This window comes from Stegastes partitus, unplaced genomic scaffold (assembly GCF_000690725.1).
Source record: "Stegastes partitus isolate 25-593 unplaced genomic scaffold, Stegastes_partitus-1.0.2 Scaffold586, whole genome shotgun sequence".
In the NCBI taxonomy this organism is placed as follows: domain Eukaryota; kingdom Metazoa; phylum Chordata; class Actinopteri; family Pomacentridae; genus Stegastes; species Stegastes partitus.
The window spans coordinates 1-18,835 of record NW_007578317.1 but is presented as its reverse complement, the minus strand read 5'-3'; the positions used below and the strand labels follow the sequence as shown (position 1 = coordinate 18,835).

Sequence of the window (18,835 nt, the reverse complement as noted above, 5' to 3'; positions counted from 1 at the left end):
TCCCCTATGCGGGGCTGTGAGCGACTCCAGTTCCTTAGTAGAATCATGAGGCTGTAACAGGAGGAATAGGCTATATTGGTTTGAGATGGCTTTCTATGTGGAATGCCTACAGTCTAATCCTCTGCTGACAGATAGGCCTATATGGCATCAAATGCACTTGCCCATTCTCTCACACTCGCCTCGGCGCGCAACAAGAATGGCTGATGGATAAGTTTTATTCCAGGTTGCTGTCAGTAACTGCAGTCTACAGCTGATCGTAGTTATCATATTACCCACAGGCTGTCCTGCTGGGAATGTTCCCTAATTCTGTGGTTTTATTGTTTTGAATTCTTGCTAATAGATACTAAATGGATGTGTAGAAGTGTAGTGGCAGAAATTTGCCCCAATTTGTCTATCTGGCCATAACATGTCAAGTAAAGTTTATTTGCAGTTCTCTTAATTACATCCTCAAAAGGCTTCACAACCATGACATGAAACAATATTAAATTTTTTAGAAAATCCTCATAACTATAAGTGTGAAGCAATCCTGGAAGGCATCTCCTAATGAATTATCCTTGTGCATGTTGTGATTGCAACAATACTAAAACAAATAACTTACACTTGTCTGTAATTGCAGCTGGCGCTGATTACCAGCTGCAGTTATGCTAACCACAGCACCCCAAAATCCAACTCTGATGAATAAACAGCAGCTGTTGTAGTAGAGATTTGGCTTCTCACACCACCCTCAAGTCACAATCCCCCCATTCCCAAGCCGCTGCTCACCTTTGGTGAGGATACTTCATCTAAAGGGTAACTTTACCAGCTAAGGATCTTATTGCATACTACCCCACATGGAGAAGCATTTCCCACCTATTTCCTTCATGCTACCCGTCCTCCAGCCAGTTTAAAGTTACGCTGCCTCCGGGTCTTGATCTCCCAGCATCCCCTATGTGGTGGGTTTAAGGCATCCAAGAAGTGTAAGTGTGTTTGTGTTTGAGCAGTGTTGGTATCGGTTGTCATGGCACCATGTCTGAGGGGATGTCCAGGAAGTGTCCAGTGAAGTGTTATTACAGGGACTACACAGCTGGATGTCTTGACCAAACAGGGGGTCGACACTTTAGCCCATTTAGGTGACAGACTTGGCTCAGGTCGAATGTCTGTCTGGATACTATGATGAAAGCCTTGTCACTTCAGTAGTGTGAGCTCTGCGCATTCTTAGATGCTGAGAGTATTTTTTTTTTTCTTAAACAATCAGTCATTATTGTTATTATTTCTGTCCAGAACATGTGGCTGGGATGTTACTAAGAATTTCCAAATGATGTAAAAATATTTTTCTCTGTTAATAACTTTAATTTCACAAGAATATGCAGCAATCGCGTTTGGAAGAGGAATGCCAGTGACACAGTAAAATACGATGGTACAGTGCCGCTGTGTGCCAATCCTGTGGCTTTGATTATACCATAGGGGCTGAAATTCACATGTTGTATTCAACCTGTAATTTTTAAAAATTTCTCTTGAGGCAATTTTAACACTCCAGGAAAGAGTGGAGGGATATTATCGGAAAAAAAGAGGAAATTTTCATTTTTGTTTTCAGTCAGTTGATGGACACGTTTTTTTCCCCTCTCTGCATAAATTCAAGGCAAAATATGATTTAAATATTTTCCTTTCCCCTGTATCGAGGAATATATGGTGCAACACAAGCAAGGCCATCATTCCTTCACATACTGTTTTTACAGAATGTAGACTTTGTAAATAAATATAATTGAAGCAGCTGTTTAGCTTTTACTCAAGAATTTATCTTTTTTTTAAAAAAATATTACACACATTTTGCTTTTTTTCTCAAGTAAGAAAGATCTTACCCACATAATGTTTCACTACATTGGCCCTTTATATAAAAAGATGTGCGTAAAACATCAGACATCATTTGTGAATAGTAAAAGCACCAGTACAACGACATCCAAAAATGTAGAGGCATGAGGAAGCCAACTAAAACATAATGCGTTTCAGCATATGTGTGAGTGAGCAACTTTTACTGGACTGAATCGGGTGATGGTTCTCCTCAATAAATCAGTGCATGACACATTAGCTAGACAAACACCCATTTTATATCGAGAGTTGTGTTAAACAGACAAGTGAACCAAACATCAGGAATTTGCTGCCTTCAACTACAGAATACTGTATATCAAACTACAAAACTATAGAACATGATGGTGAAATCTGTGTATATCATATACTGGTCAGATATGAATCTGGATTGTACAAATGCTTTAGTTTTCCCTGTAGTATCTCTTAGTAACGCTTATTATGTAACTCAGAAATGTATTATATTTCTCTATATTCACTCTCAGCCTGTTATCGTTAACAGTGGGATTGTATCAGTGTCTCACATTGTGATACCAAAGCACCCGGGCAGCTACACAGAAGTACAAACCACAAATTCTATAACAGTGCTGGGTGCTCCTTTTTCTTCAAGGCCAAGATACCACATATCATACTGGTCCTCGAAACATGCTGCGGTGTTGGCCGAGTGCCACCTGCTTTTTCTTGGCATGGATCTCGCTGAAGTGAGACTGGTGGATGTTTGAGTGACCGCTGTCAAAACTGAGTATTAACACATGTGGTCTCTTTGTTGTGCCGACTTGTGGTCAGATAGTTATTCTTTGGCGCTGCTTCTCATTAGTGGGAATGCACACAACCTTCTGGCTACACGTCTTGCTGTTAATTTGTCACACTTGTAGCAAACATGTCTAACATTACATCTTGGCTACTAAATGGACTGGTCCCGTTTTGATGCTATGCGCTGAGTGGTTGTTTTGTGTCTGTTAATTTTGTGTGTACTCAAGTCCTAATTTAATCAGTATAACCTCTTAAAGTCCTTGTCGGTGACTGCAGCGCTTGAACATCTGCGGTTATTCCCTGTGGAAGTACACTTATAGAAAACACTCAACACACTTTACCATACTGGGCAATCTGTCTAACGGTGGAGGGATTTTATGTCACTGTCTCATGTCCCTCGAAGAGATTTAACTCTTAAAAAGACATAAGGATGCCGAGCCTTTAAAGTGCATGATAGAACCATACCAGCCAGAGCTGTAGAATGGATCTGCAGCTGATAGACATAGATTTGGGTGTAGAGAAACAATGACAGGCCTCTGTTAGGCTCATGCCCTGGGTAATTCATTGACCTCCCACTAGCTATATGCATCAGTTGTCACCTTCTCATTGAGGATCGATAGACTTATAGATCTCATACAAACTGGAGTGTTTCATGGCAGTAAACGGAGCGGATCTTTTTATGCTCTTTCTACTGCCTGGCACTGTGGTGTTTCGCCATCATTTCACTCCAAGATAATTCTATTTCTTTTCCTTCTTTCATTTTATCACTGTGACAGCTGAGAGTCACCGTCTGGTCCCTGTGCACCAAAGCCGTGTCTTACATCAAGTATCCCAAAGCCTGTCAAAAGGGTGAGTATGAGAGCGATATTATGTGTATACCAGAGTACCTGAGGACACGGCCAGCCGTCTAAATGCCTTGCCGTGCCCCATGAATAACATGCCGTTCTTTATCTTGTGGCACAGCCCAGGATACGAGGCCGAACTGTGGTCCTCTCTGCTGACAGCTGTGCCCCTCTTCAGTAAATGGGGCATGCTCCTCATAACAGGCCTGTCAGCAACTAGTGGAAAAATGATTGTCTGTGACTCTCCCCATTTTCCACATGCAATACTATGCCCTTCTGCGACCTGTGTATCTTCTGAGCTGTCATATAAATAATATGGCCATGATAGCTGCATACCACAGACTCGATGGTGCCAAAGAATAAGATAATTATAATGGATGAAATACACAGGAAGCCACGAGGTTCAGTATTCAGAATAGCCTTTTTTTCTAACCAGTAGACTATTTATTTATTTTTTTAAATTAAAGATGAAAATGTTTATTATTGTGTTTATTTTCTCTGTTGCTGTGGCTAAACTTAGACAGATGAAGTTTTGAAGATTGAATAAATTGGAAAATTGCAACTGTGATAAATGTGTATATTGAATATGACTTTATTCGTTGGGTCGTTGTGGCTGTTATGGAGTACTTTTCATTATAAGATCTTTTTCCTTGGTGTAATTATATGCTGTAGCTGAGCACTATTTGACTGAAGTGGTACGAATTGATAATGTAAGAAATGCCCAAGGGCTGGCTGTGCCTCCAGACATACTTTTAAACCCTAACAAAATTACATACGGATGCACTGTTACATAACAAGTCCAGAACAATTCAGCTTTCTTTCACATTTCTACGGTCAGACATTAAATAGGAAATTGCATCTTGAACTTGTGTAATTTCCTAATTCAGTTTGACAGAGCTGGCAAGCAGTAAATAATATAATTTAAGTTGAAAGCATCAAGTTGCATAAAATCTGATCTTGTGTGGACTTTAGATAGTTTGCCATAACCAGGAGTTTTCTGTGTAACTGTAGCTTTCTCCCATCATCTTTCACCCACAGGTGTAGATTTCAGCAGAGATGGGCGCTACATGGCCTTGGCTGAGCGACGTGACTGCAAAGACTATGTTTGTGTGTTTGTGTGTGACGACTGGCACTTACTCAGGGTAAGTAGGAAATTGCTTTTTCTTTTGATTGTATGCTCGTTTAAATGCCCCTAACATTTGAGTTATTTGAAATAGGGAAGTGGAATAAACCTTCATTTAGATTGTCAAAAAGATGTCCACTAATGAACCGAAATATTATGCAAGACTTTGAACTCTTCCCCATGTTCCTGAAGCCTTTCCCAAACAATGTGTGTAGTGTGGCAGCACTGCTATTACGTGTGTGTGTGTGCATCAACGTACTCCATGACCTCCTCACCACCAAGAAGAACAACACTGGAGCAACATGCACACAATACTCTGACATTTTAAGCTCTGCCAGGATAAGCATCATTTAGTAAAACATGTCAAACATAATTTGCAGCAACAGTCAATGAAAAAATAAAAGTAAATAAATATTTTTAAAATTGTTTTTGGTCAAGATGAAGAGTAAACTTTCATTACTGGAGATGTCACGTGATACTAATAAAATTCTCTTGATTCAAACTTGGCAGCATCAGTAGTTTCCTTTTATTGTTGTGAAGACTTCTGAACTATTGTCTTGACTGTCCTAGATTTAGTGCAAAGAAAAGTTAGTTGCTTTTTTTTTTTTGTTATGCAGACAGAACTAAATTAATTTAAAGTTATATTTTAACACTTTCACAGCATTTTGAGACTGAGACACAGGACCTGGCAGGATTGGAGTGGTCCCCCAATGGCTGTGTGCTGGCAGTGTGGGACAGCTGTCTGGAGGTGAGTCAGTTGCTTTTCAGAATCATAATTCAATAATACAATAGGAAAGATTAACGATGCTGATGGCTTAGTTGGGCGGTAGCCTTGTGCTCCATGTGCTCTCCATGTAAGGTCCATGTTTGGAGACAGAAACTGAAGCAGACACATTTAAAGCAGATGACCACATTTTTAAACACTAACTTTGTTTTGTACGTGCACCATCTTTTAATATCATAAAATATATTATAAATAAGTAAGTGTCCATATGAGGAAGTATACTTTTAGTGAAGTGATATGGGTTAGTTCAATATGGGAATGATTCTGGTCCTTTGTTGTTGTTGTTGTTGTTGTTGTTGTTGTTGTTGGCTTGTTTGGGAGGCTTTAGGAACAGAACATGTGTAGGCATAGATACAGGTAAGACAATATGTTACTGATCCCTTCATTGTAAATGATCATGTTATAAAAGTACAAGAGTCTAACGAGAGAGAAAATATACTCCATACTGTACTGGAACGTCACAACATCAGATACCCACCAGCATCTGTAAGTTAAATTGAAGGAATCCCAGATAAACAAATGTTGCTGATAAGTAGTGACAGCATAAAATTTAACTATGAAGACGATCGACTAGTGTGCCTGTTTATGAAGCTGTCATCTACTGAAAAACTCCCACACTTATTGTAGTGACTTCATAAAAAACAAACTAAATAGCACTGAGTGGATGAAGCTGGGCCGTGCTCTTTGGCCGACACGCTGTACAAAAGATTCGCTGAGATCCAAAAAACGTTTCAAAAGTGTATTAATGAAAAAAGGTCAACTTACTATAACGTGCACAAAATATAACAAAATTAAAATCACAGCAATCAAAGCTTGCGGTCAACAAAAAGTACGGCATCCCACTCACCCTCTCCTTCACCAACTGCATACACACAGGTGAGCAGGTACCTAAATAAACTTCCCAACCCTGTACCATGTGACCAGCTCCCAACAAATAATCATAATTATACAAATAACTAACAATAATGACACCAAACAACACTTAACATTAATATAAATTATATCAAAGTAATATTAGTAATATAAAATCATTCTCTGTGTATTTCAGCTTATTCATGGCTCCTACACTTATGTACTAGAAATAAAAAAAAGCCCTCTTGTCGGTACTATTGTTTCATGTGTGTGTTTCCTGTCCACAGTACAAAGTGTTGCTGTATTCTCTGGACGGCCGGCTGCTGTCAACCTACAGTGCCTATGAGTGGTCGCTGGGTGTCAAGTCTGTGTCCTGGAGCCCGAGCAGCCAGTTCCTGGCCATTGGTAGCTATGATGAAAAAGTATGCGCAGTCTCTTGAAACGTTATTGCTGCATTACTGATGATCGCATCTTTAAGACTTCTCACTGATTTCATTCAGTTCCATCAGAACCTCACACAACTTGGTTTACAAACAGACTTTGATGTGTGAAACTGGCAGAGCTCTCGTGAAGAAATGAATTTATTCATTTCTGCAAATACAGAAGATTAGAAATGAACAGTTTCATACATGTGTTTAACTTGACTGGAATTTCTGGTGCAATCACGATATTAATGACAAAAAAACGTTCATACCTTTGTGTCAGGTTCGCATCCTCAATCACATCACATGGAAGAAAATCACACAGTTGGAGCACCCTGCAGTTATCGACAACACAAAAGCTGTGAGTATTTTTCTTCCTACAGGATGAACCTTGAGGGCATTTTAGTGAGATTATTTACTGTTTGTTCGCTGCTTGTTGTGTTTCTAGACGGTGTATAAGGAAGTGGAGAAAAGGCCAGGTGTTGGCAGTGATGAAATGTCGCTACACAGCATCACAATGGGAACCACCCTCTTCAACACCCAGAGCAAATGTAAGTCAGCAGTGTACATTTTAAATTCAGCAGTTAACTAAAGTTTCCTGATCACAAACTCTGAATTGCTGGTGTCTTATCCAGATGAGATCTGCCCGCTGCCGGTCCAAATCCCTGTGGTTAAACCAGATCCAGACCGAGCCAACCCCAAGATTGGCATCTCTGTTTTGGCATTCAGCTCAGACAGTCGCTATCTAGCCACCAAAAATGGTAAGACTTGACAATGCCACTATACCACCTTCACTGTATTCGATTTAACAATGGCAAGAGTGGCTTTGGATGTGTATCTGCGTGTCTTCTATCCTAGACAACATGGCCACTGCTGTCTGGGTGTGGGACATGCAGAAGATGAGCCTGGAGGCCGTGCTGGAGCAGACATCGGCCGTACGTTGCTTTCAGTGGGACCCTCAACGTCCCCGGCTGGCTCTGTGTACAGGCAACACCAAACTCTATCTCTGGTCCCCAGGAGGCTGTGTTTCTGTTCAGGTCCCCACTGAAGGTAAGTGGCTTTGGTACCAAGAATTAGAACTGTCAAGTAACTAGAGGACACAGCTCCTGATATTGTTCTCAAATGTAGGAAAGGACCTGTGCTCTCTAACGAACCTTTGTATTATTTTTATGTAAGCTGCACAAGACAGCTTCTGCATGGTGGCAGCTCAGAGTCTCTATTTTAGTTTTGAAGACTAATAAATTAAGAAAAACTAAAATCATGTAGTAGGACGTTAGTTCACTGCTGTTTTTTCATTCACTCTTAAATTGCTTTTTCATGTGCAAGAAGACAGACCATACCTAATAACGGAATTTTCATTTAGTCTTTATTTATTTTTCATTGGGAACTCTTGCAGTAGCGCTCTCTGTGCATTGGATAATAACGGCAAAAGCAAAAATCCAACATTTAGCCTAATATTAAACCTTACCAAACTGTAAAGGATTAAAGGGACAAAAAGGGTAAAAAAAAGGCCTCAAACCAGCAATTCACAAAATTTAAAATCGACACAATGGAGTAAAAGCCTAGCTGACTTTAAAATCCCCGCGTTCCTTCGGCCAGGGAAAAGTCAATGGTGTACTCAATTAATGATGTTAAACCTGTCGAAGAAATAAGAGGACCCCGCCTGCTGAGTGGACCAAAACATTTCAAGTGCTTTTCTGTTCTTCGGGGAGATTTAGTGAAAGAGTGAATATAAAGTAGAAGAGATGAAAGAGCATTAGGCACTAAAGGTAAAGGGAGGATGCTGTCAAAATAGGCCCCTGAATCATTTCTATTTATCAATAATCTTTTTTATATCTTAGTTTCTTTTGTGTCTTTATGTAACCCCAGACTGAAACTGACATCAAGGCTCTGTGGGGTTCAGACCATCTGATGCAGAACTCGTTGCTTTTCTTGTCACTAATGATTAATTTTATGACTCCGGCTGTACGTTTGGAGTCACCGTCATGCTGCAGAATTAATTTGCGGCAGAGCAGTATAAAGTCAAAAATCTGTATTTGCTCTTTTAAATTTTCAAATACAACCAATCTGTGCTACAATAGTTTTTACATGTGGGATGTGCATCTGTGTTGCTGCCTTACATGTTCTAACCTGAAAGGTGTGTGTATTTTACTTAGAAACCACTGAAACTAAAATTCTCCATGTATGAAACTTTTTTGGGGGTTTATAAACAACACTTTGGATCTGCATATGTATGTGTTATGTCATCACAGTCACCCTTGTTTTCCTCCTGCCAGGTGGTTTTCAAGTCCAGTCCCTGAACTGGCACTGCAGCGGAAACTCTCTGATCCTGCTCGGAAAGGACCAGCTGTGTTTGTGCTACATGGACACTGACCAGGAGGACAAGTAAACCAACCAAAAACACATCTTAGGAATAACTGGATTAGAGTTCAGGCTTATTTAGCCAGACGTGCTTGTGCTCAGGTGAAGACCAAGGGACCAACAGCAACACTCCTAAAAACGTAAATTGGACTGGAGCTGCTCGCCAAGTTTTAAAGGCTACTGGGACGTTCCGTTTCTTGTCAAGCTAAGAACATTGATAACCTGACATCACTCCAGAATGGCTCATTTTAATAGATGTCACTTTTTTTTCTTTTTTTAATAAATAAGAATGTACTAAAGCACTAGTTGCAAACACTGTGAGAATATAAAAGTTTACAAAATTTTATAGATTTCACTGTAGTCTTGCTATTTTGTATATGTATTACCATGAAATTGTAATTATTTTGAATAAATTTTGTCATAAATAATGCTTCTTAGGATGAGTTATTAGTATGTGTGCACTGATCAAAAGTTGAGTCACAGCTGAGCAACCTTCACACAAAACAGAACTCGTAATGCTTGTTTCAGTGGCGCAGGATGATGAACAAAGACACGAGACGGGGTTTTTCAATGGTAAATTTTAAAGCAGCTCTTCATGACACGAGTTGCATCACCTTTCACCTGCAAATGCTGCATCATTACCTGTACAATGTAAGTCGTTACCTGCTATGGCAAAACAGAAGTCTCAGTAAGAATCCAAACAATATATTAACAGGCAGTATCAAATAGATCAGGACCATGTCTGTTGGCCTCAAGGCATCATCCGTCTGTATGCTAGCCCAACTGTTAAAAGCCTGAATTGTACAGCCGTTTGAACTGTACCTTCCTTGACAGTACGAGTGTAATCCAAATGCACTTCTGTATCAACGATCTGTGAGAAGTGCAGCCCTGACAAAAAGACATGTAGGAATTTATTGTTTTCCAATGTGGCTACTGTGCTACAAATATTTAGAACATAAAGTCAAGTCTCCACATGTTTCCAATAACACACTGATCTCTCTAAATAAAATATTCCAGAACTGGCGAGAGGAAATATTCCTTTTCTAGAAGCATTTATGAGTTAATTGCATCAAAATAACTGCAGATAAATAAAACGATCAGTATTTACAAATTCACTTAGGATATTCTTTTTAAAAACATCGGTCATGCAAACTTAACGTGCAGAGAACATGCACAAGTAAGAGCAGAAAAAAGGGGGTTTTGGGACACAATTTGTTGGCATCGTTGAGCGTGGACATGTGGTGTGTAACCTTTGGTTGGACAATAATGTATTGTAGGGTGCAGCTTTGGGAGCAAAACCGCCTAAATCCTATTAACAGTATACATATGGTTAGCGAACCAATGCAAAGCTGAGTGCAAATGTATGCGTAAAACAAACGAAAGTTGCAGTACAATTAAGGCAATTTACAAACGTAAAGACGTGGTTTACATGTTCACATTGCATAAAACATCTGAGACATACAGTTCTGCTATGGGAGCTAATGCAGCTCTGCAAGTGGTACAGCAGCTCACTACTCTGAGTAAAGTCATAAGTATAAATATAGACACGGAGAACGAAACATTGGCCAAATAGACAGAGAGGATCTCAACATGTAATTTAGCATTTCCACTAAACAAGTTTCATGGATGCTGATAAATGTATTCCACCTGTAAAGGTAACAAAGCTGAGCCCAGAGCTTTGCAGCACAGCAGCAGTACAAATCCTATCCTCTTCCATCCCAGTTCTCCTATTGTAACATTTATTACAATAATCACGTGACATGACTGTTAAGCTCCATCTGTCTGCTGCTTTTCCATTCCAAGACGCTACCCTATGGCTTTATGATCTGAATAATGATATCCTTCATTTCAAACCAAGTCATGTAGCAAATACGGAACATATTCTTGGCTAATGTTATAGTTTCACCTCACGGCGGCTGCAGAAAAAAGCCCAAACAAAAGCACATACTTAACCCAAATGAGAGCGTTCTTCTGTCAAAATCTAAATGTCACGTTCGTTTTGACAGTCTGCCATTCAATGGTTAAACAAGAAGCATGAGACTACGAGAAGCTCGATCTAAAAGTGCTTGTCCTTCATCTCCAGCGTAGGTCAGATCGGCGTACGCTCCTGAAGGCCTACCTGGGTGCAGATCTGTGTGCAGCTCTTTGATGGAAAGCAACTGGGGGCACAAAAAAAACCAATTGGGTAGACGGTCCATGCAGCGCTGCGCCATCATTGACCTACAGCAGGCTGACCACTTGTCTATGACACCGACTTACGGAGGTGTGGACGTCTCATGGGCTCAACTTACACAGACAGACAGGTTGCACATCACACTGCAGCTTCCCTCAGACAGTGCACTGTAACACAGACACATGGGTTGTAATTTTGGACAAACTGAGAAAAATTTAGAAGCCGATCTTGCCGCGCGTCATGGAGTAGCCCAACTTGGCTTCATTGTTGATGAAGGACATAATGCCCAGATAGGTCTCGATGAGCAGGGGTCTCTCCAGGATCAGGACGCCGTTAGCCCGACCGGGGATGGGATGCTCTTTATGGGCTTTCTTCACCGCCTGCACCAGCTGGGTTCTGAAGTTGTCCATCTTAGGAAGAGGGGGGGAAAAAAAAGAGTGACACCTTTTTTTCTTTACAATTTGTACTTTTTATAAAACCAGGCCTCGATGATGTCTCCTGGAGCCGCTCACAAATGTGGAATAATGGATACAATTGAGACTTTACAGCCAAATGAGCTCCATTTACTGCTTTTAACTACGTTAATGGCTCTGAATGAGAAAACGTCCCCAGAAAATTGCCCCAGGTGCTGTTGTAGCCGTGCCAATAAGAACAGCTTTGAAAATAACTGTTCATACACAAAGTCACGAGTACGTAAGCTGTGTGAATAACCGTCTTTCTGTCAAAGAAGTAATTGTGACTTTAAAGCAGAAATCAGACTATTGTGCTCAGTTGGTCTGTACCCATTAGAGCTGTTGTTGCTTTTTGTCACCATTGTTTGCCTTTTAGCTCAACTTGCAGTACTTCAAAAACTCTAATAATCTGTTGCTCATGCAGCTAAGACGGATCGTACCTGGCAGAGAGAGGCCACCTTCTCATCAGCGTGGGACATGGGATGCTCTGTGAAGGTGGCGTAGGGCATGTCTGTGGACCAGGGGTTCCAGCGGTTCAGGAACGAAGCACGAGGACGTTTGTCCCACTGGACACGAATCCCATAGCCCTCCCTTCTGTAGGACAACACAGCAGTCTGAGAATTAGCTACAAACGCGGGCCAGCAGGACACCAGAGTGCTGCCACCGAGCTAAAGCATGCATGGTGACAGACAAAACCCACTTATGAATCCAAAGTGTTTTTATTCCTTATTTTTTACCTTCTCGTTCAGTATTTTACCACTCTTTATCTTCTTCTTTGCTGTACATCCTTTTTTAAACACTTCTATCCACACAAATCAAGCTTTTATTACTAATTTATTACCATTTAAACTTTGTTTAAGCTGCAATATTTTTTGAACATTCAAGCCACACGTGTAACTCCAACACCAAATAATCACTAATCATTAATCGGTAGACGAAAACGTGTCGACGTACTTGTTGAGGGATTTGGGTGGAAACTCAAACTCGCCCACTGAGATGGTGTCTACGGCGTTGAGAGAGATCCTGACAACTTGCTGACACAACAGGTTGATGAAGTCGTACTTGCACACCAGCAGGGACCTGGAATCACGTCAACAACGTCAAACGACACCAGCTACAGATTACAGTTCATCAAAGTGTTTGCTTTTTCCACTCACCTATCGGTTATCAGCACGAGTCGCTCCTTCTCGTTGTTCCAGTGGTCCACTCTGGAGAAGTCGCACACAAAGTTGGCAACTTTTTAAACAGCAGAATATGAACCTCGGCCTCTTTGTGTAACAGACATCACTGTTAACATTAGGGATGGACCGATTACCGACCTGGCTCATTATCGTAGCTGATATTTGGCATTTTTTCCAATTATCAGTATTGGTAAATTACTGAGTGATTATTGATAAATGAAACACGCTACTTCAGCTCTGGTGCAGCCTCCTCTCTCTGTCTGTCGTCACTCTGTGGTCTCACAAATGTCTCAAGCAGAGAAGTGAACAAGAAACACAAGCTGTTGCAACGAACCAGGAAATTAGCTTCTCTCACATTGGATAAGGTTGTGCTAATGGCTCGCGGCTAAGTTAGAAGGCAGATTAACCTGAAACAGAGGCTGGAAAATAATAATTAATAAAGTTTAAAGATATGGACCTCAGTGGGCTTTAACCCTTTATGGGCCAAGTGATCATATACGATAACTTCCTTGGACGTTCATTATGTCCACCCTGTCCTTGAGGTAGAAGAACCATGTGCACTTTTAGTTTTTATATTGGTGCCAATATCACTACCTTACAAAAATGTCACTAAACAAATGTTCCAGGACCTTTATAAACACTTTGTTACTGGTTCGCATTGAACTCCATGTTGATTTTTTGAGATTAGTGCCACTAATACCACCACCCCAAGAAAAATGTTACACTTTATAACTACTTTATCACTGGTTGTGTATCATTACACCTCAAACTAAAAAGCTTCTAAATAAATGTTTTTTGCAGAGTGTTACTTTTTCTTTTATTTATTATAAATTCCCTTTTCTTTTTTTTAACCACAGACGGGCAAGTTACCATATATGTTAACTTTATTAATCTTGATTTGCAACTTTTTTTAAGTCAAAAAAGTAAAAATATCTTTCAATAACACCCTAGGGTGGAAATTTTCATCCTTCAAGTATTTCAAGGATTACCCTATAAAGGGTTCAAAGTGGTAGAACAGTGAAAGATGAAGAAACTAGAGACCAACATCAGACGTAAGTGCAGAAGACAAACTGATCAATCTTAGTTGATGCCACATAAACAGAGGAGAGTGCCTCAATTTAATCACTCATATTTCTATTTCACATATTCAGTTATAGTCACCCTTGTTAATGAAGAAGCCTAGTTATGAATGACAGGTTCTCTTCTATGCTGTCAGAATTTAATTAATATTGGTTCCAAATATCAGTTACAGGCCTTTCTTGATTACCAATAATCAGCATTTGTATCTGAACTAAAGAAAAAAAAACTTAAAAAATAAAACAATAAAACACATCGGTCCATCCCTAGTTAACACACAGCTTTAATAATCCATCCAAAACTGAGATTTCTATATATTATGCAACACAATATTCCCAAATAGAACTTTTTGAAGCAGCAGAGTTTGAAGCCTGTCCTCCTCATGCAACAACACCAACTGCTCTGCAGCTTCAACAACACATCTCCAGCTGAGCTCTCCTCATGTGCTGCTGTGTTTGCTTGTGCACGGTTCCTACAGCGCACACAGCAGTGCAATCCTCATGTTTCCGGCTGATAATAAACAGTCACATGCTGCTGGGATACTCACTCTGCCAGCAGCCAGACGCTGAGCACCTCTCCATCCTCAGATGGAAGGGCCACAGTCCTGATGTCGCTCACAGCCTGCTCAATGGTACCTGGCTGAGATCAGCATCACACAACTGTCAGTCATCAGCATCCCCTTCACACAGGCCAGCTCAGTCCCATCCCTCCCTGCCTGCCTGCCTTGCTGGTGATGCCTCACTGGGGCTGATTGCATTGCACTGAGAGCGTTGTTTTTTGAAGAGATGCATGTGGTCTAATTACAAAACAAACGGGCCCTCGATCGGTGCCGCTGTACGGACGGAACTACTTACCCTGAACACGAAGTAGTCCTTCACTTTCGCCTGCATCGTGGGGTTGTGCACATGGAAGGGCGTCAGCGTTTGCAGCGGGGGGCAGCAGGCCACGGCGGCTCCGTGTCCGAGGCTCCGTCCGGCCTCCGGCGGCGTGAAGGCGACCTCGACCCCCTCCTCGGTGTCTGCGGGGTGGAGGACCGCGGCGCCCGGGCTCTCCGGCTCCATCGTGTCGTTGAGCTGCAGCATGCTTGGAGCGGACGCGGTTTAAGTGGAGCTTTGGACAATGTGCGCACCCTGCTAGATTAGAAAACGTCCTTCCGGGGATGCGGTCTCACCCATTGCGCACGAATAATGTTTTGATTGTGAGGGTAACGAGGAAGTGGCGGCTCTTGCTTCACTCCCCCCCTCAGGTCTGCTTCCTCTTAAAGGGGACTCATGTCAGTCCGGCAGCTGATCACACGAACAGGTGTCTGGAGGGGAAGACACCGCTTCTCATGATTATCGGTGGTCTGATGCCCAAATCATCTGAAGTCTGCTGCTCATTTGATCCTATTACCTCATTAGTGTCACGTGATTGTTTTTCTATATTTAAACCTCACATCTTCAACCTGCTCCAGTGTTTCTACCACAGACTGCATATACAGTCTATGGTTTCTACTGGCCCCACACCATGAACTGGTTTATAATGCTCAATCATTACAGCTTAGGACCAGATTATTCAGTAATAGTTTGCTGTAATCTAAACACTGTCATGTGGTAGATTGCTCAGATACAAGAAACCTCTGAACACTTTACTTTTATATGTTTGGTTTCATGATGAAACCGACACTTCCTATTGCAATCAGTCTGTTCTGAAAGTTTAACAACTCTGTAGTTTTATTGTTATTACATATGTTAGGATTTGATTAGGAAAACAAAACAAGAACTGTAAAATTATAATTTGTACATATGGAAATCTTTTTTTTTTCCTGCTTGATTTTTTACTTCTTACTTTTATTTCATTTTTTGTATATTCTGATATAATTATTGATTTTGTGCTACTGAGCCCTTGTGGATCAGTGAAGTTCATCTAAGAAAGTTATCTAAAGGTAATAGTTATTTCTCATTTGACCAGCTGACCAGATTAGTACCAGATCATAAACCCACCAATCAGTTCAGCTCATCAGCTGGTTAGTCCCTGAAAACTGGTCTCTGTGCCCCACGGTTACTTTTTTGTTATTTAGAGGGATTTTCTATGAAAATAATCCCGTAATAGTTTAGATGTACCTCTGTAGACCTCTCCTCTCTCTTCGTCCACCCGCCACTCGCTGCAGCTCAAGCACACCAGCTCACCTACAACTGTCTTTAAATACTATAAAGCTACTTTACGCTACGAAATGCAAACCAGAAACTCATTCTAAAGCAGAAAAAACTCTGAATTCATGCTCTTGATCATGAGTACAGTGCAGTTTCAAGCCTCAGTTTCACTAAAGATGTGTCTTCAAGCCTATAAATAAACTCTATATGGACATGTTATTATGTTTTTGACAGGGAAGGCATCATCAGTAATGCATTGATAAGATCAAAAAAGACCTCACGAAGAAGGAAAGACACACGAGTTAACTATTCTAAGTTTGCCATCAGTAATGCAAACACGACTAAAAACCAACAAATCATCTTCAGGATCTCCAACCAGACATGCAGCAGTAATGCTGGCCAACAGTGTCTCATCTTGATTGGAATGTAGCGCAGCAGCGACCTCTAGTGGAACCGTCAGGTAACCTCCAGCCTGGGCTGCAGACTGTTGAATGAAAATTGGCTTAGAAGCTTTAGTGTAATCCTTCTGACAGACAAATAGTAATAAAAACACAACCTCCATTGCAAAGTCCTTTCAGTAGCTAAAAGATGAGGCTGTTTTTTTTTGCAGTGTGGAAGATAATTGGGGTTTTATTCCATTTCTTTCTGTGCTCACAAAGATAATGCATTCATGTGTTTTTGTCTAAGAGAGGGGTGAAAGAAGCAATCTGTGTCAAACTGGAAAGACCATCCCTCAACAGAGGTGGAGGTCTGAGGCGTCACCTCTCACCTGTGTACAATCCAGTCCTAAGATCTCTCCCCAGGAAGATCCACACCTCGCCACAAAAGACCCTAACGAACCCCTTTGTGGCAGGGGGGGGGCACTAACAACTCACATAACGAGAGGAGGAGTAACAACCCCCAATTACAACCGAAACTCAGGTGTTAATGGGTCCTTTAGGATATATTATCTGGAACTCCCAACGAGTCAGTCAGAACTGATGAAGCCTTTTGGATGAGAGGTGGAACGTCTTCAAGCAAGTCCAGATGCTACGATTGTTCTGCCAGAATGACCATGACCTGGATGACTGAGAATCTTCACAGACAGATTTTTGTCTGGGGCAGGTTGTGGATGAAGACAGTATTACTGAGTGCATGTAGAGTTTTTGCTGCAGTAAGACCCTTCATTTTAAATTTTTAGCAAGATTATTCTTAATTGTTTTGTTAGATTTTAGTGATTTACATTTTATGGCTGTTGTCCCTCTTCCTTATTTCCCTAAAGTTCCACACTTTGTCATATTGTGACTTAAAATGACAACTTGTTTAAGGAGAGGCTTGCTAATGAGAGAAAAAAACATGGCTTTAATGAAGATCAAATGTGACGTCTGTCAGGGGATGTTTTTGTAACGTTGTGTTGTTACTCTTTAAAAGCAACTGTGCCTGATTTATTAAGGAAGCAAAGAAAGATCGAAGTTTGCTCTCTGGCTATTGTTGGCTTATCAGTTTACAACCAGCTGACAGTCTGGAGGAGGTGATAATTTGAAGTTATTGGATAGTTGTTGATATCTGTTCAACTGAATTCCAGATCGTCTGACTTACCAAATAAATGTTAAACCGGCTTATCGTGAAGATATTTTCAAGTGAAATCTGTGATACGTCACAAACGATTGTAATGTGGCTGAAAATATGTTTCCCTCAAAACATAAACTATGTGTAGTTTGGTGGTATAAAACCATTTTTGGGAGACAGGAAGCATGTTTCAAATCTCCTCACAGGTTTTTACTGATGTTTAAATCAGAGGACTGTGAAGGCTGTTTTTAGGGCTTCAGTTTGCATTTCTTGAAGGAGTTTGTGGGGATTTTTGAGGTCTGCTTTGGATCTTTTGAGTTTCTGACTGCATGACGTTTGCAGAATTTGCTGATATTTTGTTAGAGTAATTCATCCCTTTATGTTTACAGTGTCTCCAGTTTGTAGCTTTTTCATCAAATGCTGTCACCTTCTTCCCTCCAAACACACCGTTAGTGCTGGGGTCTCAAACTCGTGGCTCATGGGCCTCAATTGGGAGGATATTTTGTGGCCCCCTACTTGACATCAAAGCTTAGTGTTCTGCACGAGTTGCTGCCCTGGGCGCTTCACATTTTTTTTATCAGCTGTGTGCCTCCAGTGCAAATGCATGTTTATTTTTGTTTTGTTTTGTTTTTCTGTCTGTGTGAAAAGCTCTTCTCCACCATGAACTTTAATAAGTCAAAGTACAGGTCCAAACTTACTGATGAGCATCTTCAGGCCATACTGAGGGTCTCAGTTGCCTCCTCCGTCAAGCCAAATGTGGCTCAGCGGTGTGTCTGGCAGTAAAGGAGTAGGTAAGAGTAGCCTGTGTTCTGAAGAACCATTCATGTTCTGAGTTGTTATTAAGAAAGATTGAGAAGATTGGCTCAGTTGTACTTTTTTTTTTTAAATACTTGAAACCCTTTTTTTGTGGAACACTCAATGCGGCCTAACCTCACCCAGACTCTACCTCCAGCAGCCCCCAAGTGCGTTGAGTTTGAGACCCCTGCTCGTGGTTAAAGAGAAAAAATACCTCATTATCCAAATATTGATTTGCAAACGGCAGACACTGACTCTTGTGATAAAGCTGCAGATGAGGTTTACGTCTGATGACTTTTTCATGTAGAACCTGCTGCTGTCGTGCAGCACCTTTGCAGTCACATGGAGGCTTTGCTTTTACTTTCTGCTGTGCCGTAGTGCATTTTTTTAAATCTGAAAATTTACTTGATCTTCCCAGTCATGCCTTGGATTCCACAATTTCCTTTAACTGCCTTTTCCTAAAGACATTTCCAACAGTGGAAATTGGAAATCTGGATG

The 18,835-nt window shown here is 40.9% G+C and overlaps 2 protein-coding genes across 6 annotated transcripts in view; one reads left to right on the top strand and one right to left on the bottom strand.

Moving 5' to 3' along the window:
• wrap73 (WD repeat containing, antisense to TP73) overlaps positions 1–9,407 on the top strand; it is a 36,347-nt gene extending 26,940 nt beyond the window's left edge. For all 4 annotated transcript variants that reach the window (XM_008288972.1, XM_008288973.1, XM_008288975.1 and 1 more), the window contains 9 exons: positions 3,372–3,444; positions 4,476–4,579; positions 5,222–5,308; positions 6,484–6,618; positions 6,902–6,979; positions 7,067–7,169; positions 7,254–7,379; positions 7,477–7,668; positions 8,895–9,407. In XM_008288972.1, coding sequence (XP_008287194.1) covers positions 3,372–3,444; positions 4,476–4,579; positions 5,222–5,308; positions 6,484–6,618; positions 6,902–6,979; positions 7,067–7,169; positions 7,254–7,379; positions 7,477–7,668; positions 8,895–9,007 — 1,011 coding nt within the window. In that variant the 3' untranslated portion in view covers positions 9,008–9,407. The remainder of the gene's footprint in view (positions 1–3,371; positions 3,445–4,475; positions 4,580–5,221; positions 5,309–6,483; positions 6,619–6,901; positions 6,980–7,066; positions 7,170–7,253; positions 7,380–7,476; positions 7,669–8,894) is intronic.
• A 135-nt stretch (positions 9,408–9,542) lies between these two features.
• tprg1l (tumor protein p63 regulated 1-like) lies at positions 9,543–15,034 on the bottom strand. 2 transcript variants are annotated; one of them, XR_520471.1, is made up of 7 exons: positions 14,717–15,034; positions 14,410–14,501; positions 12,762–12,812; positions 12,559–12,684; positions 12,045–12,198; positions 11,271–11,562; positions 9,543–11,138 (listed from the first exon to the last, which is right to left on the bottom strand). XR_520471.1 is itself a non-coding variant. In XM_008288966.1 (6 exons), the coding sequence occupies exons 1-6, from the start codon at positions 14,942–14,944 to the stop codon at positions 11,368–11,370; spliced, it is 846 nt and encodes a 281-aa protein (XP_008287188.1). In that variant the 5' UTR covers positions 14,945–15,034; the 3' UTR covers positions 9,543–11,367. The 2 variants fall into 2 exon arrangements, 1 of the variants encoding a protein (XP_008287188.1); XM_008288966.1 differs by having other exon boundaries at positions 9,543–11,562.
• Positions 15,035–18,835: the final 3,801 nt, after the last annotated feature.